This window comes from Stegastes partitus, unplaced genomic scaffold, assembly GCF_000690725.1.
Source record: "Stegastes partitus isolate 25-593 unplaced genomic scaffold, Stegastes_partitus-1.0.2 Scaffold22, whole genome shotgun sequence".
Taxonomy (NCBI): domain Eukaryota; kingdom Metazoa; phylum Chordata; class Actinopteri; family Pomacentridae; genus Stegastes; species Stegastes partitus.
In genome coordinates, this window is record NW_007577753.1 from 765,182 (window position 1) to 790,351 (window position 25,170).

The 25,170-nt window shown below is 41.0% G+C and overlaps 2 protein-coding genes across 2 annotated transcripts in view; both read right to left on the reverse strand.

Annotated features, from left to right (window-relative positions):
* Positions 1 to 6,734, reverse strand: part of sfxn5b (sideroflexin 5b) — a 13,946-nt gene extending 7,212 nt beyond the window's left edge. Inside the window, exons 1-7 of the mRNA XM_008295034.1 lie at positions 6,675 to 6,734; positions 1,808 to 1,876; positions 987 to 1,064; positions 695 to 721; positions 538 to 592; positions 425 to 450; positions 220 to 273 (exon numbers count right to left, since the gene is read on the reverse strand). Coding sequence (XP_008293256.1) covers positions 220 to 273; positions 425 to 450; positions 538 to 592; positions 695 to 721; positions 987 to 1,064; positions 1,808 to 1,876; positions 6,675 to 6,731 — 366 coding nt within the window. The 5' untranslated portion in view covers positions 6,732 to 6,734. The remainder of the gene's footprint in view (positions 1 to 219; positions 274 to 424; positions 451 to 537; positions 593 to 694; positions 722 to 986; positions 1,065 to 1,807; positions 1,877 to 6,674) is intronic.
* A 1,980-nt stretch (positions 6,735 to 8,714) lies between these two features.
* Positions 8,715 to 23,507, reverse strand: rab11fip5b (RAB11 family interacting protein 5b (class I)). Its single transcript, XM_008295045.1, has 5 exons — positions 23,122 to 23,507; positions 18,991 to 19,520; positions 16,802 to 17,408; positions 12,541 to 12,676; positions 8,715 to 10,048 (listed from the first exon to the last, which is right to left on the reverse strand). Exons 1-5 carry the CDS (start codon positions 23,499 to 23,501, stop codon positions 9,788 to 9,790), a joined length of 1,914 nt encoding a protein of 637 aa, XP_008293267.1. The 5' UTR covers positions 23,502 to 23,507; the 3' UTR covers positions 8,715 to 9,787.
* Positions 23,508 to 25,170: the final 1,663 nt, after the last annotated feature.

The window sequence follows — 25,170 nt, forward strand, 5'->3', positions numbered from 1 at the left end:
TAGATAGATAGATAGATAGATAGATAGATAGATAGATAGATAGATAGATAGATAGATAGATAGATAGATAGATAGATAGATAGATAGATAGCAGCACTTTATTTTACACTGTCTGTCTTCCAGTAAAGCATTGCATTTAAATGGTAAAAGTGCACTTACCAGATGTTCAAAATGGGCGATAAATGCAATGTTTTACAGTATGCATGTTATTTACAGTACCTGCCAAATAATGGTAGACACCACAGTCTGATTTGGGAGAAGGAGGCCAATGACCTAGATGAAACCGGGGAATAAGAGCTTATTTTTGGACAAAATAAGTTCAGTCTCATTTCATCTGTTCCCAAACATGACTATGTTCATGGATAATCGCTACAGTAAAGTTCGCGCATGATCACGCATGATTAAAATGTATGGTGGGACTTACAATCGGTGTTCCAAATGGTACATAACCTGCACAGTGAAAACAAGTGTAAAGAAATGATGACAACATGGACCAACTTGAACAAATTAAGCAAAGATCTTCATCTGAGGTCGTACCTGACATTCGAAATGGCATGAAGATCTTCTCTCCTGTGTCAGGATGAATGATGGCCTGCGTGCAGAGAGCATGAAAGCTTCCTCATGCTGCCAGCAGCCCACAGACCCGAATGCATGAACAGTGCAGTTGACCTGAGCCAACCGATGAGTCACTTACCTGTTTGATCTTCTGGGCTTCCCACAACTGAACAGGTGAGCAATGCAGTAAAAAAGAAGAATTATCATTAATTAATCGGTGTATACTTTCAACTTTATTAGCTTTTCTATGTGGAAAACGAGACCTTCCTGAACTTGCACTGCTTTTCAAATTGTTAACTGTGTTTTGCTCGAGCAATGTTTCCTGTCCATGTTATATTAAACCTGAATTTCATATATGTTGTTATATTATATTCTACATTATATATGACGCTGCAACATACTGCATCATATCAGTGTCTATAAAGACTCACCTGAACATCAGACACTCCAGGTGGAAGTGTGCCATGTTTATAGTCATCAAGGAGTTTGATGCATTCTTTTAATCGTATCTACAAACAAATACAAAGAAAAAGACAAATTAGAACGTGCATTAAATCATATTTAACAGGAACATGGTTGGGTAGCTTTACCAGACGACACTTTTCTTTTCACTTACAAATGTAAACAAGTTAATCTACAACACAGTGCCTGTACCTACACATCTAAACCTTGACATCCTTTGTTTCATTTGACAGTGAAATGTTTGGGGCTGCAATCGAGCTTTACTTTAATACTAATGAATCGAGTCAAGTTATCAAGCAATTTTTGGTGGTTCACATGTAGCGAAAATCCTGAAACCTTCTCACAGTCCAATGGCTGACAGTGAAATTCTTGGCTTTTTGACTTGTAAAAGACATTAAAAGTAGAGTCAGCATTTGTATTGTGAAATTCTGTGAATGTTTGCTGAATATTTGTTAGGTGTCTGTTCTTGGTCTCCTTGATTACTAATCAGTGTTGAAAAAAAAACACATCAGTCGACCCCCAAATCTAAATATGCTAAACACCAAAACACCAGCAATCTTCAGAATTGCAGACTCCACACTTCAGCAGTTAATTGGTTAGGGAAAAAAACAAAACAAAGAAAAGAAATTAATGTTGCCTAAATACTACATCTGAACCATTCAGTGTCTGATCATTTGTAACCTACCACTACATATAGAAGGTACACAGTTTAAGCACAATAAATTTCAGGCTTCAAACCAAAAACACATGTAGATATTAAAAATAACTGCAGTTTTCCAGAAGGCTTTACCTCGGACACAAACAGGGTGCTGGGGTCAATGACATCTACGAAGTGTCTCAGTCGACCAAGGAATGAAGTCTGGGGAAGAGAATATGGCAAAGTTCATTCCTAATTTAGGTTAATGCATAATAATAGCAGCAAACAAGTCCTCTGAACTGACTTCACTTTATTCTCAGAAAAGCATATTGATAGTTGTTTTAAAAGAGTAGCAGTTTAGGATAATTCATGTGCTTATAGCACCACATGCAAGCACAATTTATTGTTTCATATGTATACAAAAGTTTCCACAGGGTCGTAGACAGCGTCATAGTAAATTCATCATTTTTAAGTCTTGTTATAAATCTACCTGCTGGGTTTTAATTCGTTATGTATTCCTCTTGTTGGAAAAGATTTATGAAACACAAAAAAGTGATAAAGGATATCTGTGTAGCTTAGTGCCAAAAATTGCTGTTGAACTACTGCTAGATGTCATCATATCATAAGTCATATTTGCATTGGAGAAATTCAAAAGTCACATTTGACAACAACACTTACCTCAAAAACATATCAGACTAAGCCTCAAAAAAACCCTGATCTCCTAATTGGGCTGAAAATTTGATTATCAACTGCGATAACTTTGATTTGTTAAGTAAGGGATCAACATATGAGGGGGAAAAAACTTAAAAAGTAAAAAAAAATAGGCTTTCACCCGTTTTCAGCTGTTGTGCTATGCTAAGCTAACCTGCTGCAGCTTCTCACTTACATGAGAGTGGTTTCAATCTTCTCCTTCAATGCCGAGAAAAAAAGCCCCTTGAAATTGTATTTTGTGTTTTTGAGATCATTTGGAGCCTCTCTGTGGTTGTTTTGCACCTTTCTGTGTTTTGTGTCTTGTTGTGGTAAATGGCATTCCCATGGTGTCATTTTATATCTCATGACAATTTTGCATCCTTTTGTATTATCCCTTTTGTCTCTGTGAGGACATTTTAAGTCCCTTTGAGGTTGTTTTGCATTCCTCAGTGGCTGCTGGTGTCTCGTTGTGGCCGTTTTGCATCCCTTTGCAGCTGTTAAGCATCTCGTTGTGTTCATTTTGTGTCCCTTTGCAGCTGTTTTTGTCTTAGTTGAGTCTCTTTGTTGTTGTGTTGCATCTCTCTGTTCTAGCTGTTGTGTAATTTTGCATCCCTTTCTCATTTGCTTTTCTACTTGCTCAGCTAAGCTAACTGGCTGTTGTTTCTTACGTACAGAAGAGACATCAGAATGTTTTTTCCTCTAACGCTCAGGAGAAAGCAAGGTGAATTTGCAAAAATGTCAACCTACTGCAGCATGTTTACATTTCCAGGCAGGACAAGGACTCCTGGGTTACACAAGTTGCTCATGAAGACTGCGAGATGCAGCCTTTATTAGTAAAAAGGAGTATTGTGCTCTTCACGGTATGTTGTTCCTGGATATGTTAATTAAAATAAATGAACGCATGCTGCTCCAATTAAAACTGAACTGTTATGAAATACACAAGAACGTCTTTGTCGTCCTAACGGAACGGTGGAAGAAAATGCAACTGAGACGTAGGAGCAAAATGCACCTTTTAGGAGAGGAAAGCAGTGAGCGAGTTCACATTTACCAAACACATTCTTCCAAGTGAGGCTTGAAGCTGCTGGACAAGCGCCCTGTTTTCTGTTCCCCTCACTGTCTACATCAGCAGGCCGGTATGTGTGCCAAGAGTCTGAAAAGGCCCAATAGCAGTTTATGCCAAGAGTCTCTTTGGCAAACCAGATGGGCAAAAACATGGCAGCTTCAATCAGATTCCCTCAGAGACGTTTATCAGTTATGAAGGCCAGGACATACAGTGGAAATACAGTGGACCAGACAAGTCTCTATTTCAATTATCTCTTTAGCACCGGGTCCGAATTGAAACGACTGTAAACAGCCTTCATTTCTCATAAAGACTGCTCGATAAACCATCTTTCTACACCTCAGCTGTGGGTTTTTCTGTCATTGCCATTTCCTTCATCACATATCGGCTCCTCTGACAGGCCATATGCGCTGCAGTGCTGTTTTGTAAGAGTGGGGTAGAGCGAGGATCTGTGTGAGGAGCCTGCTTTAATTATGCATGAGTTTCAGCTCCCTGGAGAGTACACAACAAGGCTAGCAGAGATGGAGCGCGGCAGAAAGCACAGACAAACCAAGCAAGATTTATGCTGATTCAAGGACCTGGCCTCATTTTAACTGCTTTGACGCAAGGAACAGGAAGTGTTACAGCACCTTTATCGGCCCAACGTGAACTGCAGGTTGCTGATGTAAAAATAACAGCTTTATTGAAAAGCCCTTCCACTAGAAAGACTATATATAAGCAGAGCATAGATGATAAGAGCTGGCAACCCAGGAGGAAGTACAGTCATCTTTAATGAAGACTTTGCAGTCACTTTATAAATAATCCTAATTCACATGGGACCAAAAGTGTTAATAAGCCGTTACATGGGCGTTCTGTGAACAGTGTAATATCCTGTGTTAATTGGTGCGTTCATGAATAAGTTATGAAACAGTGGGTCTCTACTTCCACGACGTAAGATCAACATCCAGACAAAAAAAATACAGTATCAGTTAATTTCTCTTTTGAACATTTTTTTTGCCCTTAAGATCATTTTGTGTCTTGTGGTAATTTGGAATCCTTTCATACTTGTTTTGCATTTCATTGTGACCATTTTCCATCCCTTCGTAGTTGATTTGTAGCTGTATTTTGTCTATCTGAGGTCATTTTGAGTCTCTATGTTATTGTTTCATATCTCCCTGATGCTATTTTGTGTCTCATTGACAAAGTGTTGCATCTCTTGGCAACTGTTTTGAATCTAATCTCAATTTTGCTTTCATTTGTGATTGATTTTGTCTCTTTGAGTTTATGATGAGTCTCTCAGTGATTATATTGGATGTCTCTGTTGACATTTTGTGGCATGTTGCTGCAATTTTGTGTCCCTTTACTTGTATTGCATTTGTTTTGCATCCCACTGTGGAGATTTGGATCTCTTTGTAGCTGTCTGCATCTTCTCGTGGCAATTTTGCATCCCTCTGTAGTTGTTTTTTTGTTTTTTCTTTAGATAGTTTGAGTCTCTTTGTGGTTGTTTTGCATCTCCCTGCAGCTTTTTTGGTCTCATTATAGAAATTTTGCATCCCTTGATTTATTTTGCATCCCACTGTGGCAATTTTGCATCCCTTTCTAAATATTTGTTGTCTGTTTGGGGTTATTTTGTTGTGATTGTCTCATATCTCACTGTAAATGTTTTGTGTCTTGTTGCTGCAAGTTTGCATCCCTTTTTGTGGCAATTTGGATCCCTTGGTAGCTTTCTGCCTTTTGTGGCAATTTTGCAACCCTCTCTAGTTGTTGATTTTTGTTTTTTTTTTTTTGTCATTGTTGTTGTTGTTGTTTTTTGCCTGTTTAAAATTATTTTAAGCCTCTTTGATTTATGTCTCCTTGTGGCAGTTGTGCATCCCATAATTTGTTTTGCATCTCACCGTGGCAATTTTGCATCTCTATGTAATTTTTTGTTTTCTCTTTTGGGTTATTTTGTTGTGACTGTCTTGTATCTCACTGTAAATCTTTTGTGTCTTGCTGCAATTTTGCAGCCTTTCACTTGTTTTAGACCTGGTGGCAATTTTGCATCCTTCGTAGTTATTTCCACGTAGCTATTCTTTTGACTATTTGAGGTTATTTTGAGTGTCTTTGTTTGAATCGATCTGTAGCTGTTTTGGTCTCTCTGTGACAATTTTGCATTTTTTTGTCATTGTTTTCTATCTGTTTCCGTGAATGTTGCCTCTTTTTTTTTCTTTTTTTTTTCTTTAGCTGTTTTGCATTTCTTTGTAGTTGTTTTGAAGTAATTTTGCATCTCTTTGTCATTTCTTTGTGGCTGCCTATTCAGCCAACAAACCAGTCACTTCAAACAGAGGATGTTGCCCAGCTTATGTTACAGAATGAGTGAGGAAAGGTTTCAAAGTTGAAGATATTATTGTTAGTGTGTGTGCTTTTCTATAGTCTCCATGCTGGAGAGCCTGCATTTTAATAATACTCGCATTCATTGCTTATAACAGTAACAAATCAGTGATATAGCAAAGTTTAGAGGCTCAACCTGCATATGGACTTGCATCACCACCACCTAAATCATCTCCTAAAGGCTGCTGCCACAAAAATGGCACTGAACACAGAAGCATAAGGAATTCAACCAGTGTGTCGCTTCCTCGGTTAATGTGCCATCCTAGTTAACGTGAAGGTCACATTATCTCTCAGAGCTGACCCATGCATATTCATTTCTGGACGGAAAATTGAGTAATGGGCTTTAGATAAGGACAGACGGCCCATTAATCACGATCACAAGAGGGTGGCAACAGTCAGTCTGCAGCAAGCATCCTGGATAAAAGTGTTAAAGTGTGGATTCATGGAGATAATGTTGCACAAAATTGGAGATGATGAATCGGAAATATGCAACACCTGCAACTGTAAATAAGAAATAAAAAGAGGAGGGAAATGAGTGAAAAAGAATAAATCATAAAAACAAAATTAAAAAATGGGATAAATAAACGATAGACTGACGTGCAGGATGTCTGATCGGCTGTGAGATCTGTCAGAGATGATAAACAGCGATATGACTGCGCCGACAAACTAGTGCAGCTGTTAATAAAAAAATCTAAATTAAAAAGTCCGAACTGATCCAATCACACCCAGAAGTTGATCATCGGATGAAAGTTGCTGCGGTTGTTTTTAATGGAAGATCGCAAATCAAAGGCAACTTTGGCTCCAAAGTGTCAGCATCCAGCAGGGCGGAGGATGGGGCTGTTTTTTGTTTTTTCTTCTTCCCAGCCGAGAGCTTCGCAAACAAAATGATCGGATGGTGAACGGAGGAGAGCGAGCACTCACCTGGTCGTATCGGGGTCTGCCGAGCTGGAAGGCAGGACACGCTGCAGATTCCGCCATGACACCCAACTATTTATTTATTAATGAAGTGAATCATGAACGGATTTCCAAGTGCAGCCAACTACACTCACTGTGTGTAACTAGTGAAGCGCTGTGCCGCTGCGCCTGCTGGGAGATGTAGTCCTCTGGTTTGCGTTAACACTGGCAAAGTTGAACCGCATGACTACACATCCCAAATAATCGATAAGGTGATACGCTATTGCATAACTGTTCGGATTGATCTTGGGGAGAGATAGCGGCTGATGAGCCCGTAGGTGACCCAGTTTATCATGGTGAGAAGAGGTGCAGCCTGGAGAGAGGAGAAGATTAAAAATATATATGTATGTCTGCACGGAGCAATGATCAGATCTGGAGTCCAGAAAGAACCTGCAGCGGAAAACTGTGGCATCAGTCACCAGGCTGGACACTTTGATTATGAGGCTGTGCAGTGGCCGGAGGGCAGAGAGTATGCATCAGTCCTTCACATGTTGGAAAAAAAAAAAAACTGCAGACAAGGACAAATGATTAAGAGTCCCAGTGTGAACAAAAAAGTAAGACAGGAGCTGCATGTGCATGATGAAATCCTGGGACATCTCTGCTTCACTTTTAAAGCACTTTCTACATGTCTAAAAGGCAGAGATGCTGGAGGGAACAAATCTGGAGAGAAAATCAAAGGTGGAGAGAGATCAAGCACATTAGGTCTATTTTTACTTGGGTACTGAATATGCAGTAAGAACAATTATGTGGAAAAACTGCAAAGAGAGGATTGTTGGACCAACTTAAATGAATTGCTTCAGACGGTTAAAGGCAGCTGAATTAGGCTCATCCAAATGAAGCTACCAACTAATATTATGCCATTTATTTGCTTTGCCTAAATGTTAAATGCAAAACGTGATTTTGTCATTCAGATTTCCCGTTCTTTCATTTTCATTCCTCTATGATCCTCATTTTAAAAAGGAGCCGTTGAGCTGCAGCTGAAAAATGTGGAGAAACATGGACGTCAAGAAGCACCATGCAATGTAACTTTGAAAGGGACAAAATGCAATTTCAAGTCGATGGAATTCCCAGATGTAAACCGCCACCACGAAAAGCAGAAAGAGAAATGAGATTCATTTGAATCAGCACTTCACATCTACCACAGCTCAAACACACTTTACATGGTGGACTGCTGACCTTCCTCTGTGTGCTGCTTCATGCGTCTCTGAATACATGCACTGCTGACTTTGCAGATAAAGATTTTACATGCGTACGTCAATAAAGTAACTGTGGCTCATGGTTACAGACTTAACCACTCATTGCTATACAAAATAGATAAAAGATTCCTGAGCTTAACAAGTCAAACAACATAAAATGCTGCTTCTGTGCTCAGTGAACGTAATCACATAACATAAACTACAATTTCTGTTGTATTCTACAAATGCATTCTTAATTTAAAAGAAAATGCTTCTGTCCTTCTACCTAAGGAAAATTTCTAATGCATTTTGCTATTTCACTTCAGTAAAAGACCTGATTGTTCCTCATACTAGTCCTCTTACATCTTTGCTGCTTATTGGAGCTAAATTTCAAAGTTGCTGTGTGACCTTTTTTGCTGAGAGTGTTCAGGCTGGAACAGGAAGTGTATCACGTCTCCTGGGTCTACAGACAAAGAGCAGCTTGTGCTGTTGTATTTTATGTTTTGACCAGAAACAACCGTAAACCAGCATTTCACAATCTGAAATGAAAAACAGTGAAGCAAAGTGACCGACAGTACAACGACAGCTTGTCCACAACGTGATCTGTGGAGTCAGGTATTAAATTCTCAAGTGAATTTGAACATGCAAAAGGTGCAAAGCAGAGGACCAACGCTGAACCAGCAGGTTTTATCACCAGAGTCAAGAGCGCTCTCTGGTGGAGAGAAATAAGCATTACTCACCAAACATTCAGCAAGCAGGACGTCATGGATGAGTCTCTCCTACTGTTTTGCTGACTCCTGGTCAGTAAAAACAACATAAGAACCATAGAACCTCTGGTTCATGTGCATTTTATTTTATTACAGTACAGTACTGCGGTCATGTAAAGCATTGCAAGTAGCTACAGTGGTACTAGAGTGGCATTAGAGAATATATTATCAGGACAAAAGGATTTGATAGAAATAACTTACGATACTCTTATTTACTGCATTGTTACTTTGTTATTCCTACAGTCAAATGCTACTATTTTGACAAAAACATGGACAACAAAAACTTAAAAATATATTAAAACATTCATTCGTTGTTTTAGCTTGGAATTTGGGGGGAAAAGGCATTTCAGTAAAACAATATTAAATTTTTAAAAAACAAAAAAACAAAGCAAGTCTTCATCCTCTTCTGGCAAATCATGAATGTTGCTTTTTTGCTCATCATACAGCAATGTTAATGCAGAAACATCTCTTTTTATATTGTTCACATAGCAAAGCAGCATTTTATGTGTTGCTATCTTTTAACTGTATTCTTAAGTTCTACTTGAAAATATGTCATTAACTCGAGTTAATCTTTGTGAAGTTTCATGGAACTGTTTGAGATAAAACCGTCAGAAAATCTTGTATCAAAATGTCATTTTTTGCTGTAAATTCCAAGATTTACTTGTAATGGTTACTTGAGCTAATGTCATATTTAGACCCCGAAGAGCACATTGAATGCACCTCTAAAAAGGTTTTCTCTAGTCTGCACTTTACTTTATGCACATGTGAAGCAGTGACTTTAAACAGATGACAGCTGACTACTTTAACTTATTCTAGTAAGCGTGGGTAAAACAATCATTTGCAACTGCTTTGATAGAAGCTTCTTCTCATAGTACAGTTTTTTGTTTGTGCCAAATTGGGATCGCAACCAGCATGCATGTTGGGTAATATCGTGTCTACATCAACAGGGCAGTATCAGCAGAGAGAAGACCTGGATGGTTGTGAGATTTTGTGGAGCATTTGTTTGACTGTAACAGCCTCCAGAATAGTAACTCCCAGCCATAAGTATTCACCATGTTTTGAACGCAATCTCAAGGAGTCAATATTTTAGAGGCTCACACATCCTGTGCAATACACCAAACGCACGCTAGCACTGTCGTCACTTGTGTCTAGTGCGCACTTGAAGCAGCGTGGGCGTCTGCTCCATGATCCGCAGCAGCAGATTATCAATATAGTCCTCCAGGTCTCGGACCTGCGCTTTGACCTTTTTCAGCTCGGCCTCACATTTCTCCAGCTGCGCCCCCTGACGCTCAGAGGACGCCTGCTGCTTCTGCATGTCCATCTCCTGCTGCAGTAGCAGAGAGATCAGCTCCATGTTGGTCAGGTGCTGGTACTGAGCCGAGGTGTCCACCGTCACCTCCTGTGAGAGACAAGAGAAGAAGCAGTGCAGCTGTCAGGTGTGAAAACGGCCTGTTAATGTCACAGTTGTAGGAAGAATTTGACATTTAGGGAGCACTTTCTTGTTGGAAGTTACAGCAGATGAGAAATAGTGAATGTGGGTTAGCTTAGCTTAGCATACAGACTGAGAGCTGGAGGAAACAGGTGGTCGGACTCTATCTGCTGGTATGAAATGCTAAGACCTAAGACCTCCGCTGATGAAAATTAAGTTTGTGACCTTGTTAACACGTTCTTATGGTGTTGTTTTTATTTTTTTAATTTTCTTTTTGGCTTTTTTTTTTTTTTTGCCTTTATCAGAGCAGTGGAGAGAGACAGGACATGGGGGAGAAGAGCGGGAAAAGACCTGCAGAAAATGGCCGTGGTCGGGAGTCGATCCCACCACTGCTGTGTCTGGGACTATGGCCCCTGGTTGTGGGTCGCCATCTTATCCGGTTGGGCGTCCACTGTTTGTTTGTTTTATTTTTACAATGGAAGACACATCAGAAGCGTGAGCCATAGCTAGCTGCTCAAAAATACAAATTCAGGTGCCTGGAGTGTCACACATTACAAACCAAAGGAATCAATCCTGTCAACTTGCAGGATGCGGCTTTCTGTATCATTAGTCTTCTTCAGAATTAGTTTCTGGGTTAAATTCGTTCGACTTAATTACTCCGATATCACAGCTTGTCATTGGGTAGTGTCGAGTATTTTTTACAGTGTTTGAGTGGAATCATAGGTGAGCTGGTGTGCTGTGCTGCAGCGAGTGTCGGACGGGAGGTGCAGATAGAAGCAAGGCTTCAATGATCTGCACACTGTTAAGAAAGCAATGGTTTAAAGTTACATCTAAACCATTTTACGGTAGAGAGAGGTGGGAAAAACAAAATATGTAACTTTGATGCACAGAGATGAGTTTGAATCATCTGTTAATCTTACTGGACTACTTGGACAATTTTTAATTGTTTCACTGGGAAGTCATTCACTGTTACTGGTTAAAATGCTTATCAGAAAGCAAAACACTGCAAAAACAGTTTGTAATACTCAGAGACAAGACTTTACAGCTGGAAAGCTTTAGCTGTGCTGGTTGTATGACTTTGTTACCTTGTTATATTACAGGTACCAGCTTCCCCTTGTTTACAGTGTTTGGTCAAGACAAGCCAATTTATTTTCAAAAGTATGTTTAAAAAAAAAAAAAACAGGAGCTGAACCAAAATGCTGCACAATTATAAATAACAACCCATAAGACAATGAATAAAACACAAATCTGAATATAAACACAATAAAATAGGGAAGTCAGGGTGTCAAGCTGAATTTAAAGCCAAAGCGAAGAATTAAGTCTTCAGAACAAACTGTTCCAGAAATTAGGAACAGCTACTGCAAAGGCTCAATTGCCTCTAATGTTGTGTCTAGATCATCTCGTAACATCTAAAGGTTTAGGTCAAACTAACTGTTTACAGGCTGTAAATCTCCTTCTCACCTAAGTATTCCTTCAAATAAGAAATGTGACTAAAATGACAGATGGTGTGATAATAACTGTGCTGGAAAATTAAACAGGCACAATTTTAGTTGCAAGTGGTTAAAAAAATAAATAAAAAATGAAGTGAGTCGCAGGAAACAATGAAGTCATCCCAAAATTTATGGTCCTGCAGTGTATTTATTAACACCATGTGCACTGCTGCTGCTAATAAATGTTCATGGAAGCATTAAACAGTCTGAGAGCTTAATGGCTTTCTGTGACTTAGCAATATGTGACATCTTAATAACTTAATTTTTATGCCATTTGCACAAAGTGAGACTCATGCAGCGTTATGGATCCATCTGAAAATTGGCTGTGCTGTTTAATGGTAATCCACAGATTCCTTTAACTGTTGTGAGACAAGTGGACCAAGTGACCAGACATGGGGCCACATTATACAAAGTTTGATGTAATGTTAAGGGAAAATATTTTATAAACAGGAATTATAAGGATCCCATGCTATTCTTGATGGTGATTGCATTCTTTGCCGTTTCAAACCCATCAGATCATCACTCCAACTGCTGCAGAGATGTAACAGAGAACCACCAGAAAAACAACTAATACCATCATAAAGGAAGTCATAGATAAGAAAATAATTCCACACTCATTTTCAGGTGAAGTGAAGGTGCCGCCGGCTGGACTCTCTTATCTGGGTCAAAGAATTATGTCACACTTGAGAGAAGTAATGGGATCAGTATTTCTCTCCCCAGTGTCGGAGGTAACCTCAGTCTAACAAGGAGCTGTTAGGGAGCGACTACACACTTTCATGTTATTTTTCTTCTGCTGGACTGTTTTCTGTAGTCGCCTGAATAATTATCCAGCTGCTGTGAACTTCATCTCCAATTAAGTGGGGGAAGATTGAGAACTCCAATAGTACTCATTAGGTACAGGGTAAAGGACAAACTCTCTTTTCATTAGCTGCGTGTTGTGTGAAAGGTAACAAAGGATTTGTTTAACAGTACCTGACTTCTCTCAGGTTCAGCAGCGACCTGATGGGTGGTGCGTCCAGGGTGGATGGTAGACTTGAGCTTCTCCAGAACAGAGCGACTCTCCTTCTTCTCTGACTGGCTGGAGGTTAACGGCTTCACTGGATGAGGTCTGCAAAATAAAGAGGTCAGCACTAGCATTTCAGCACCATACCTGTCCAGTCAAACCAACCATGGCTTTGTCACTGTACATTATTACATCCAGCAGGTAGTTAACTGAACTGCACACACACTTCCATCCTAAAAAAGCTAAACATATCAAAGCACATCAATAAAACTTAAAATACAGTCTAGAATGGCTTCTTTGAGCACTAAAAATTGCCAAAACAAAATGGCACATTAATCAATTTTGAGCTTCCTGGAGCTAAGCCCAGGGGTTCTACTAGAAGTTCTGGCTGCCAAAAACAGCTGTGTCACAAAAAATATCTATTATTTCTGAGTCCCATGAATCATTAAAACCTCTGCCACAATGGCGCTCTTGACTGTCCTCTGCTTATTCCCTCGTATATATCAAATGTACCAGTTCCATTTTTGGCTCTCCTTGTGTCTTGAGCAGCCATGAATTCAAATCTAAAAGAACGTTTCGACTCTGGCTATGGTGACTGTCTCATGCTTTGAGAAAGTGCAATCTTCTAGGAATACAGTATAATCCAGGCAGATTTTTCACTTAGTACATCTAGACATCCTACGATGGACATACTGTATATTTACCTTTCATTAGCAGGTGGCCAAAAAAGCAGCAAAACTAGGTAGGCTTAGGCAGAACAAAGTGTAAGAAACAACAAAATTACAACAGCCAACAAGAAACTGAAACATGAGATGAAGAACAGAAATGTGAAGCAAAGCCAAGAACGATGCAGCAGGTATCATCCAACACGTTTGGATGGAAAGGCAGAACTTAAATCCATAAATGCATTCAACTTCAAACAAGCCAAGACAGCAAGAAACAAAGGTATCAGAGCAATCAAGACGAAAACAAAACTCCCAATTACATGTTTTGTGGTGTATGTGCAAATCATGTCTGTTATTCCAATTTAGTACAGCTTGTAAACACCTACACAAGTCATGTCCTGGTGTGAGGATTCTCACCTGCTCTCCTGATGGGGCAGGTTGCTAGCTGGCTGTGTCTCCTCAGGCAAAAGTGAGTGCCGTGCAGCGACCAGGGGCTGGTCAGTGGTGAAGGTGGTAGAGTAGGAGGAGGTGTAGGGGGCCTCAGCCAGCGTAGTGCTGACTCCAGCACTCGGCCCTGTGCTTGAGGTTTGTATGGAGGGGCAACAGACAGGGGTATCAACTGACAGGGAGAGTGCATTAGGGATGGAGGGAGGACAGGGTTCAGGCTCTTGCAAAGATTGCCCAATCTTTGTCTTGGAAGGGGTTCTTGAGTTTGGTGCTACTTTTGCGTGAAGGTCTTCAAAACTGATGTCAGCGGTGTGTTCTGGAAGACATGCTGTTGTGTTATCCTTTGAAGATATTTGTGATGTTGTATTAGATTCTCTGTGGTGTGTTTGATCACTATTGGCGCTACCTTGCAGCAAATCTATCTGTTTATCTAATGCCTGTAAGGAAGACAGAGCTGATTTAGTGGGCTGATATGATGATGGTCCTTCGCTGATTTCGGAAATGTTTTGAACGAGGCATAAAAACTGTTCGAACTCTCTGTCTCCGCTTTTGCTTCGGCTGTTTGGGCTGTCACAGCTGCTCTGTCGAGACACTCCTTTTGGTCTGAAACGTGCACTAACCACTCCTGGGAACGACTCTGTCTGTTTAAGTTTGGCTAACTTGGCCTGCGGATTGCCGTTATCATCAAAGTTCTTCTGTGTCTTTTTAAAATCATCACCACTTCTTCTTATTTCTTCTCTGTATCCAGCTTCAACATCAGGTGAATTAGACGTTTGGTTTTCTGACATCAAAGCGGCAAACTCAAGGCTTTTCACCCTGGAGTGACCATGTGGTGCCACGTTATTCAGTTCACAACGACAGTCTAGGCAGTTGTCTTGGCAAACTGGAGATACTTTGTACAGTTTATTAGCAGTGATTTCAAATGAGGAGTTCATCTCAGGTATGTAGGTGTCCTTCAAAGTGAACATGTCCTCAGGTGTGGTCTTCTCATGGTAAACACCTATCTGTGTATCTTCTAGTGGAAAAGTCCCCCCCAAACTGTGGATGCTTTTGAGAGTATCGGCTACTTCTGATTGAGAAGATCCATCAGAATCAATAAAACCAAAGTCTGTATTATTCACATTCATGTTCAGATCTCCTAAAGTTAGTGAGAAAGAAATGTTATTGTTGATGCATGGGGATTCAGGGGGATCAGTCTCTACTGTCTCCTCTACTGGAATGAAAGAAGTATCTAGTACCTGTACATCTGCCTTCGATGGAGCAGTAGATGACATGTTCAAAAGGTCTGTGACAGATACCTCGCTATCAAGAAGCATTGTAGGACCTGAGTTCTCAGATGTGTTCCTGTTTCCAGTAGTTTCCTCAGGATTCAATGATAATCTACGACTGCTTACTTTGGGCTGTCCATACTGTCCTCGACAAATCCGTCCATACAAGTCCTGCTCAAACAACATCCCTCCCCAGCAATCAGTTTCATCTTCCAATGGCTCGTATCTGAACTTTTTGAGCTTCTCATCTGCCCTGAATCCTGGAGAAGTAGTGTTTGTGCAGGGTTGGGAGTGGACGCTGAGGGAGTCGGAGGTCTCGCTGCTTGTGTGAGGGTCTGGAGATATACTGTTTCTTTTGGATTCTCCTTCTCTCCCACGTTGTAGCGAGGCCACGCCAGTCTGTGAGAGGAGGTAGGCTTCTTTATGGACCGCTAGCTCTTGACCTCTGTGCAGCCAGCCATCAGAATAAAGCTCGTTCATTGTAGTTCTTAAAGGTCTCCTTGGAGGCAAAGGCGGAGGCTCCTCTTTACATGTTCGCAGTCCCTGTGCATAAGTATTGGCATTGTTGTTAAGTAGGGGGTAACTACGTTTACGGGATGAAGTGGGGCTGCTTCTCAGCTGGTTTGGTGGAAGACTGCCTTTAGGTGAGTTGAGCCTGCTGGAGGCAAAGGCATCGAACGAGTCGTCCCATTCTCCTGCACTCTCTGACATCGAGCGAGGAGCAGAGTGGTTGGGGGAATTTGTAGTGGCTGCTTTGGGTAATAATGCAGGGAGTGATATCTGCCTAGCCACTGGCCTGGGGCGCTCTCGCTTTATGGAACCCATATTTGCGGCGCTAACTTCGTGAGCAGTGCTGGGTGTGCAGGGCTGAGCGGGCAGAGTGGTGTAGTGAAAGGGGGATGAGTCAGGAGAGGAGCAAGGCGCAAAAGGAGGCGACTTCTGCAACTCTTCCGCTATGAGCTCCTCGAAAAAGGGGTTGCGTTGCATACGTGGGAGGAAAGGGTTGGAAGGGGAGATGGGGGTTGAAGCGGGGGAGGTAGAAGGGGTGAAGATGTTGGTGTGACTGCAGTCGTCAGGTGAGACATGACCGGAGGGGGAGGCGGAGGGGGAGGAGCACTGAGGAGGTACAGGGGAGCGAGGAGGGAGGGGAGGGGGTACATCTGAGCTGCTTTCTACCTTAGGAGAAACTTCCAGCCTGTGGAGGAAAATAGGGCACAATAGTCCTCTTAGTTAATGATGTGCCAGATTGCCAGATGGGGAACATCGTTCTTACACAAACAGAAAAGACAACCAGAATGTTAGCTGATACTCCACAACAAAGTGGGACATTTTTGTTCAACTGACTTCAGTAGACATAAAATTGGCCGAATGATAGACTTATGGAAACAGTAACGTAAATGAAATTAAAAAAAAGCAAAGCACATTTGCAAAATAATCAAGCAAATAAATAGATAATGCATTGCAGCCGTTCAAGCAGCACCTGCACTGGCAGCTGTTCTGTTGGGTGAGCTCATATCGACATGGAATGATTTTCTTCACACCTTTTTTTTGTTTTTTTTTAAACCACCGTGACATTGCATCTTTGGTAGAGAAACACACACTGGTAAAGAAAATGGCGATGCTGGAGTGCTATCTGTGGAAAATATAGTGTGAGATGATGATACAGCATGGTTTTAAAATGGAAGAAATTATGAACTAAATCAATTCCATTTTCAAATGAGCAGGGAGCAGAGCAAACACTGGACTCAGGACACCCAGCTGAACACAGGCCTCCCGTGAGTCTGGACAGAAAGTAAATTCATCAAACACTGTGAAGCCCAGAGGCGAGCCCATAAATGACCCCTACTCACCTCGGCTTGTTCTGGGAGTCACCAGAACCAAACCAACCTCTGAGCCTCCCCTCAGAAGTAGAACCAGCCTGGTTGAGGTCTGACTTAGCTGGGAGAGAATCACTCCTCCCTCCAGAGAATAACGTCTTTCTGAGCTTCCTCCCTTTGTCAGGTGAACCAGCAGAGGCAACGATTGGCGTCGCTGCCTGCACAGGGCGACCTCCTATCTGAGCCGGCTGAATTGGGGGAGACGACGCCTGAGCTTCCTTTTCTTCCTCCTTTTCCTCTTTCTTCATCTTGTCAAAGGACCAGCGTCTGCCCTCTGCAAAGGAACCTTTGTCCTCACTTCTTTTGGTGAGATTCTGCAGGGAGCGAGAGAGCGGGGAGCATTTCTCCAGCAGAACCAGTTTAGACGGGAGCGCTCCGGAGCTCTTTGGAGTCGATGGCTCGGAGTCGTAGACATGGCTTCCATTTATACACAAGGAGGACTTCGACTGAGTCATGGTCTGACCTTTGAGAGACTCCACGGCAACATTTGATCGTGGGAAGCCTGTTGTGATCTTACTAGCTTCATCGCTGAAGGCTCGCTTGTGTGTGAGAACCTTTGTGGTGTGCTGGCTGGTGAGCACTGTGGAAAAGATAAAAGACCTGGGTTATAGAAATGACAATAAAAATTCATAGAACACAAGTGAGTTTGAAAGAAGTGACTGAATTTGTAAACTGATGAATGTGATATTTAGGTCCATTTTCTATCCAAACGCTTGCCTTAAAGGAGTAATAAGCAATGAAGCAATTTCCACTCTGGCATCAAGAAAGTATTTCTGATTCTGATGAATAGTTGTGTTTTTTTGTCTGTTGGGGGAGCAGAGAGCAACATCGTCCGTTTGGGGCAAACTAATCAACGTCTAAATCCTCTTCTTGCACTGTTTTTAGTTTTTAGGGTAATGTCTGGCTCTTAAGCTGCCAAATGCTGCACTTTTTGCTTTATCTAGTTGCTAAATTTGCCTGTCTACTGTTTTGTGTTGAATGGTGGCTTTTTCAAAGCTTTGTTGACAAAAACAGCCACCTGCTGTGGCTAAAATGGTTGATAATAGCTAAAGAGTAAAGGCTAATTCATAGTTTCTGCACGACAGATGCAGCCTGTAAAAGCAAACAGTGGATACCCACGTGGTTCTGTTCATGTTGCAACAGGTACATGTACTCAGAAAAACACACAGAGTTCTTGTGGATGTTTCTCAAATGCTGTGACTTTGCACGTTTTATAGGACATAGCAGCTTATGGACTGAACTGCATGGCACAGAATTTATGGAGAATTCAGAACTTCCTGGTTGCTGTCAATGGAAAGCATGAGCAAATCAAAGCATCTCCAATGTCTGGCAGCAACTACTTTAATTACAACTCCGTTATTGTTGGATTACTGAGGTGTGGATGACGAGAATCGCCTTGAACAGTCTCGCTTCATATTAGGCACTTGTTTGAAGCACCATTTGTTTTCCTGGTGTTTATGCAGTCAGTAAACTCACAGTGCAGACCATCTGTGCGGACACAAATTTTTGGCCTCTTGAACTCTAGAGGATGACAAAATTTAAGTCACGCGGACTCTTGCAGACAAGTAGAAGTGGAAAGCTTGAATTGGCCCTTAAAGCTTCCAGACAAACAGCAAAACATTGAGCTGAAAGACACAAAAAGGCTCTGTAGGTCTAAAGGGGATAACTAAGTCAGATATTAATTTTTTTGTCTGAATTTGACAAGAGTGATTCCTTTTCAGAGACGTGTAGTAAAAAGACCCATTATAGCGTACAAATATATGTACCTTGGTCACAAAGAATCAAATTTAGGGATTTCTTATCAAAAATGTTTGTGAATATCATCCAATCATTCTATTTATGCTGCAGTGAGAACAGAGGAAATGATAACTGTGTCTGTCAGGATTTCTGTCTCCCAGATACAGACAACTTATATCTCACGATCAATGGAGCTAAGAGATAAAAGCCTAAACATGAGCCACACTCACTAAATCCATGCTGTGTGAAATAGCATCACTGGTTTCACTGGAATTTCTATTACAAAAAAGGGTACTCCTTTTTTAATGATGTTGGACAAGATGGTCCAGATTCAGTCGTGCAGCTATCCTCTGCTGTAAAACACTGAGAAACACAGATTGTTTTTTTTGGTCAGTGTCATGCACATGAATCATCTCAAAGCCTACCTTTTTTAGCTAAATCTGCCTCTCCATAGTGGGAGTCCACTCTCACTTTGCTCGTGTAGATGGGGGAGCTGGGAGGGTCTGACAGCAGATCCAGGCTGGGAGGAGGGCCGAGGTTATCGCTGGCCATGGAAGACACACTGCTCTCTGAAGCCAGCGACGAGCACGACCTGGTGTCAGACGACTTTCGCAGCCTTCCTTTGAAGAAATCCTTCACTTTGCTCCTCTTCTCCTCCACCACCTCCACAGTTTGTGGCTCCACCATCCCGCCGCCGTCCTCTCCAAACGGCGTCCCCACAGATCCTGACAGGGCGGCATAGCGGCCCGGAACGATGGCCGAGGAAGACTCCATGTCGCCCCTCTTCCTCCCTGTGACGCGGTCCTTGAGCTTCCCAAACGCAGAGCGAGGTTTGTCCTTCATGGTGAGGTCGAACATGCTGGCCGTCATGTTGTTGCGAGTGAACTGGACCGTTACCTGAAGCTCACCACGTTCCTTCTCCTTCCGTCCCGCCTTAGAGTTGAGCTTGAACCATCTGGATGGAATCAAAGAAAAGGGAGAGTCAACAAGCACAATGTAAAAGCCAAACTTACACAAGACATGTAAAGGCTACAGTATAAAACACACCAAATGTGTTCAACAACTGTAAAATCTGTACATGTAGCAGGTAATGTCTGTAAAATAATGACAACTTTTGGCTGATTTGAATACAGTAAAACAATGTTATCCTGTGGTCACACACTGTAAAAGAGCAAATTACTTTTTGTAAAAATACAGATTTTTGGTGTGGACATCATGTGCAGTTTTAGCCAGTTTTTTGTTTGTTCATTTTTACAGTCAGAATGTAAATAAAGACTTAATAAATGAATAAATTAAACAAAAAAAGGAATATTTGTAGGATAACTATGACCATTTTTAATATTTGATATGCATAATTATCTCTTAAATAATGGCAAATATCTGTAAAATAATGTTTTTCATTATTAATTTATTGCTGTAAAAAAGGTCAAGCACTGTAAAAGAACTATGAATTACCATTTATAAAATTACAGATGTTTAATGTGAAAATTATTTACAGTTTTGACCTGTTTTATCACAGTCACAATGCAAATCAATACTGTCTTCTGTGATTTCCCCAGATATCACCAGTAATTTAACAAAAATCTGTAAAATAACAGTAAATTGCTCAAAAGAATTGTAGTTTAAAGAAGTATTCAATTCCTACAGTGTATCTTCAGAACTTTGGACTGACAAAATGAGAAATGTCAAAAAAAACAGTGATTTCCTTTTGGCAAAGGTTGTCACGTGTTACATAATCTGGAGATATCGCTCGGGGGAACAGTGCTCTAAATCTGCCTTTGACAAACTGTTCTATAAGCCTCAGAGCAGGAAATCACAATCCAAATTCCTCGAGGTCCACCCACCTACACCTGCTGGAAAAAAAAAAAAAGAAAGAGAGACATGGACAATATGAGGAGACAACCAATGAAACTCTCCCTCTGTTCCGGCCTCCAAAGTCCTGCAAGTGGACCAGAGAAAATGTTATGGGGCCAAAACTAACAGAAGGAATTCAGTGTGAGTTTCACTGAGCGTAGAGGGCGGAGAAGCCACAATTAAAGCCAGATGTGCTCTATTGTTTCACTCCACTCTGCTCGTCAGTGTTGATAGTGGAAGTGCTTCACATAAGAGTGCAGTTATGTCACCTGTGGCACAAAAGAGCTCCTAAACAAAAGAGCTTTAATATGAAAATGTAGCAGCTAGTGATGAGTAGTCACAGAATGTCTCCTTCTGCTCGTGTGGTTTTATTTGAAGCTCTATTGATCATTGGGATGTTTTTAACTTATCTGAATGAAAAGTTGTTGCTGTGACAACAAAATATGAAAAATATATACGGTAAAATACACACAAACATCCACTAAATACTGCTGCAGTCAATGATAGCTGATTATTAAATGTATCTTCGAGTTAAGCTGGCCCAGTCTTAACCTAAAGCGACAGAAAACAAGCCAAAAAAGTCAAGATAAATGGCTTTTGTCTTTAAGAAAAAAGACCACTGATGGTGTTTTGATTGAATTCTTAGGTCAGCCAGAGTTAATACTCTGCTAAAAGCATTATAAGAGAATGACGTCGGAGCATTTCAGAACCTGACAACCACTAATCTGATGCAGAACTCCAATAAATAGACGCTGACACCATCTACTACCCCTCTGTCTCTTGGCTCCAGTCTAACTTTAGTTTTCCAGAAACACTGCTTCTTCAGCTCAGCCAGTCGCTTCTAATCAAAACAACTCTTTTACTGCAAAGACATGTGTTTCATTTTGAGGAATTCTGACCTTGCATGACCAACTTTTATTTTTCTAACTCCAACTATTTGCCAACCTGCCACTCATATCACGTTGTTGCACTATTTATATCTAAGTGTGTAGACAGTGGAATGGGTTTCTATCTCAAAGCAAAAACTAGGTACATTATATTTTTTGAATTACAAGGCCTGAAGAAGGACACAGTGTCCTACTAGTTACAGAAAATGTATTATCACAATGTTTTTTTTCTGGTGCCTTGAGCATAAAGATGGCGTCTTCCTGGCTGAAATCTTTATTTGCTCCACAGTGGAAAATGCATCTCATGTTGCTGACTCTCGGTGCATTGTGGGGAGCTGCTGCTGCTGCTGGAGTAGCTGCTGGTAAAGGATGTCAGAACAAAGGGCCAGAGTTTAATGAGTCTGTGGGGTTCAAGCCCTGGCAGCTCCCTCTGCCATGTGTCATCCAGCAAAACACCACGTCTGATTTCACTTTCTTGCAGAAGCTAGTGGGTGAACTGCTGCAAGTCAGGTTGTAAATGATGCACATGACTGATAATTAGAGCTGCATGAGGAGGAAGCCATCCCCAAAATACTGAATGGATGATCTATGAGAAGAAAAGGCATGGAGCAAAAGGTATCTGCAGCTTTCTTGTAAAGTTTACTATGTAGAAGATAAACATGTTTTAATTGTTTTAACTGTAACCTCTAACAATTTACTGCTGTTTTACACCTTTTTATGTTCTGGTAAATTACAGATAAAGGAATTAATTTACATGTCAACACTTAAAAAAAAGAAAAGAAAAGAAAGACAAAAGAAAAGGGAAAGAAAAAGTTAAAAAAAAAAATAATAATAAAGAAAGAAAAAAGAAAAAGAAAGAAAGAAAGCCTGCCAACATGGTAACTAATGTCTAAATTTAAAAACATTTCTATGAATAGTAATTTGTACTTTTTCAGTGTTTAATCATAAAGTTAGCTGCACTTTAAATCAGCCAAAAAAAGTATATATATATATTTTTTTTACAGACTTTTTTTATTATTTGAAAGAAAAATTATGTATACAAAGGATTAACTAATAACTTCTTTTAAAAAAAAACAACAAAAAAACCCTGTTATTTCACAAATTGTTCCTGTAATTGTTAAATTTCAGACTATAACTAGTAAAATCCAAGCAAAAGTGTTTATTTACATGTCAGTCAGTAGTTTTATAAGTGCTAAAATGATTTTTTATGTTTGGCCATGTAATTACATTATTTTTACTGTTGTTATTGGACAGATTTTTGCCCTTATGTGAATAAAAGTTATGTAAATTAAGACTTGAAAAATGCAAAATATTTTTTTGTATTGCACTTTTTACTGTAATCGTTAATGTATGAAACAGATCAAAACAGCAAAATGTCTGAAAAAGTATGAATTTACATGATGACTGTAAAATGTAAACAGGTTTCAAACTGCACATTGTCCTCATCATAACTACTTCTACAGATAGTAGTTTGTTCTTTTACAAAGTGTGACTGTAAAACTCAGCAGTTTCACTGTTATTAAATCAGTCAATATATTAGCAGTGTGTAGACATTTACTGTTACTTTTACCTTTTTTATTTTTTATTTTAAGTATTTATTTATTTATATTTATTTTTTATTAATTTTTTTCCAGATTTCTAACATTTGTTTTAAACTTTTTTTTTTTTTCTGGCACTCTTGCTGACAGACTGTTGACAGTGTGATTTAACCCTGTCATGCTCTGACATCTAAACGTGACACATCACTTCTGTCTCCTGAGTGAAGTTTGTCGTGCAGGCTGCATTACGATGTTCTTTTTAAAAAGCCCAACCTACTCGTCTCTCGGACACACTCCGTCCTGAAATATCTTGTCCAGGGGGATGATGGTTTGGCCCAGAAACACGTCCAGTCCGATGAGCACCCGGTGCATGACGGTGAGCACCAGGTCTCCGCTCCCCGGGGGGTAGGCGCTCCGGCCGCCGTCCTCCAGGATCCCCGGGAGCAGCTCGAAGCAGCACTCCTCGTTCCACACGGGTACCTCCGCCTTCTCCACCAGCCCGGTGGTGTACTTCTCCTTGCCCACCTGGATGATGGTGTAGAGGTAGCGGCTGCCGTGCTTGCCCTTGGTTCGCAGTCCCCTTGCGCGGAGGACGGTGACATTCACATGAGTCGGCACCCATCGCTGATCATCGTCCAGATCTATCAGCGACATCATCTTGCAACCGCCGCTCGGACTAGCTCCTCACACGGTCGTAGTTTCGCTCAGTGGCCTGTCTGATCCGTGGATGGGGAGATCATCCCTCTTTACGCTGCGCCAGAGTTCCCCGTGCTGCGCCAAAAAAAAAAAAAAAAAACACACACACACCACCTCTGCAGAATATCTCCAAAGTCCGCCGAGCCTCTGAGGGTTTACCCGAGGTCAGCTTTCCCTCAGCACACTGGGCCTCTGCTCCGCTCTGAGCTGTGCATGCTTATCCTAATGCAATCAATGCAAATCTCGTTAGACGATGCTGAAAATCACGCCGAGTCCACGCTCCGTGTGTAAATGTCGCATCCGTTAGTTTGGTGTCCAAAATGTGCTCGTTGCGTTCACGGCCCGCCCTCCTCCACAACAGCAGGCCCGCATACAGTGAGAGAGATGCCGCAGAATTAAAGAGAAACACCCATCCACAGCCTGATCCACAGACACACGGAGCCGCTGCGCACACACACAGGCAGACAATCAACTCTTCAGCTGATCGGTCTTTGTTGAAACAGAACTAAATGCGCTCAGGTTCCTGGGCGGATCCGTCTGTGCAATATTTTCCATCTCATTCCTAAATGTCAACTTTGTTTTATTTCCAGTCAAACCTCTGGAGCAATATCCTCAATCCAAATGCAGTACTGGTACCAGCAAAAATAGATTCTAACATGCAAATGGATTCATGAAGTCATTTTAAACTTCATTTATCAATAAATGGTTTTTAAGATTTTATGATTCATCCATTTTTAAGGTTGATCATTCATCCGTACAGTTTCATTTATGGACACATTTTGCTGCATCACTCTTCTCTCCCTGAGCAGCCCTGAACCTCAACTTCAACTTAATAATACATTATTAATAAGCTGGAGGGAATGTTTCCACTGATGGACAACATCCTCTCTGCAGCTGTGATGCCATCTAGTGGACTTCAGTGTGAGCAGAATCAGCACAAAAGAGAGGAACTGAGTCAGATATTAAAGATTTCCAGACGGAGGAGCTGCAGTCACATCCTGATACCTCTGTCTGAACTATAGGAGAGTCACCGGACTCTCTGACACAGCCGCTGTGTGAACTTCAGGGGCATGTTGGTAAATTCCTGACATGATTTGGTTAGGACACATAAAGACCTGATGTTAACCTAGTCTGTATTTGATTTATCCAATCTAAGCTCTGAGATAATCTTGTTGTCAGTACAGATCAGCCTTGTCACAGGCAGAAAAGCCTCAATGCATCCAGTCCCCAGTAAGTCAGCATCCACTGTACCCTGAAACCCTGAAACTGAAGCAGCTAAATGGAACTCATCCATCATTCATTTCATTAGTAACGCCTACTTGTCCTTCAGTGACATGTCAGAATGTCTTTCGTGACAACAAAAGTGTGCTTTATTTAACCTTAAGGGCTGTAAGAAAGCTATCACAAGGGATAGGGTTGTGTTTTTCTTTTTAATGAGGGCAGAGGAGTGTAAAGTTTAGGAGTCTTTAGCGATTGAAGTTACTTAAAAACATTAGCAAAGACAGACAGAAAGATAAGGTGAAGAATTTAACCCCAAAAACACAAATACCATCAAGCATGGTGGTGGCAGTATCATGCTCCAGGGCTGTTTAGCTGCCAGCTGCTTGGCAATGAGCCAAAACACACATCA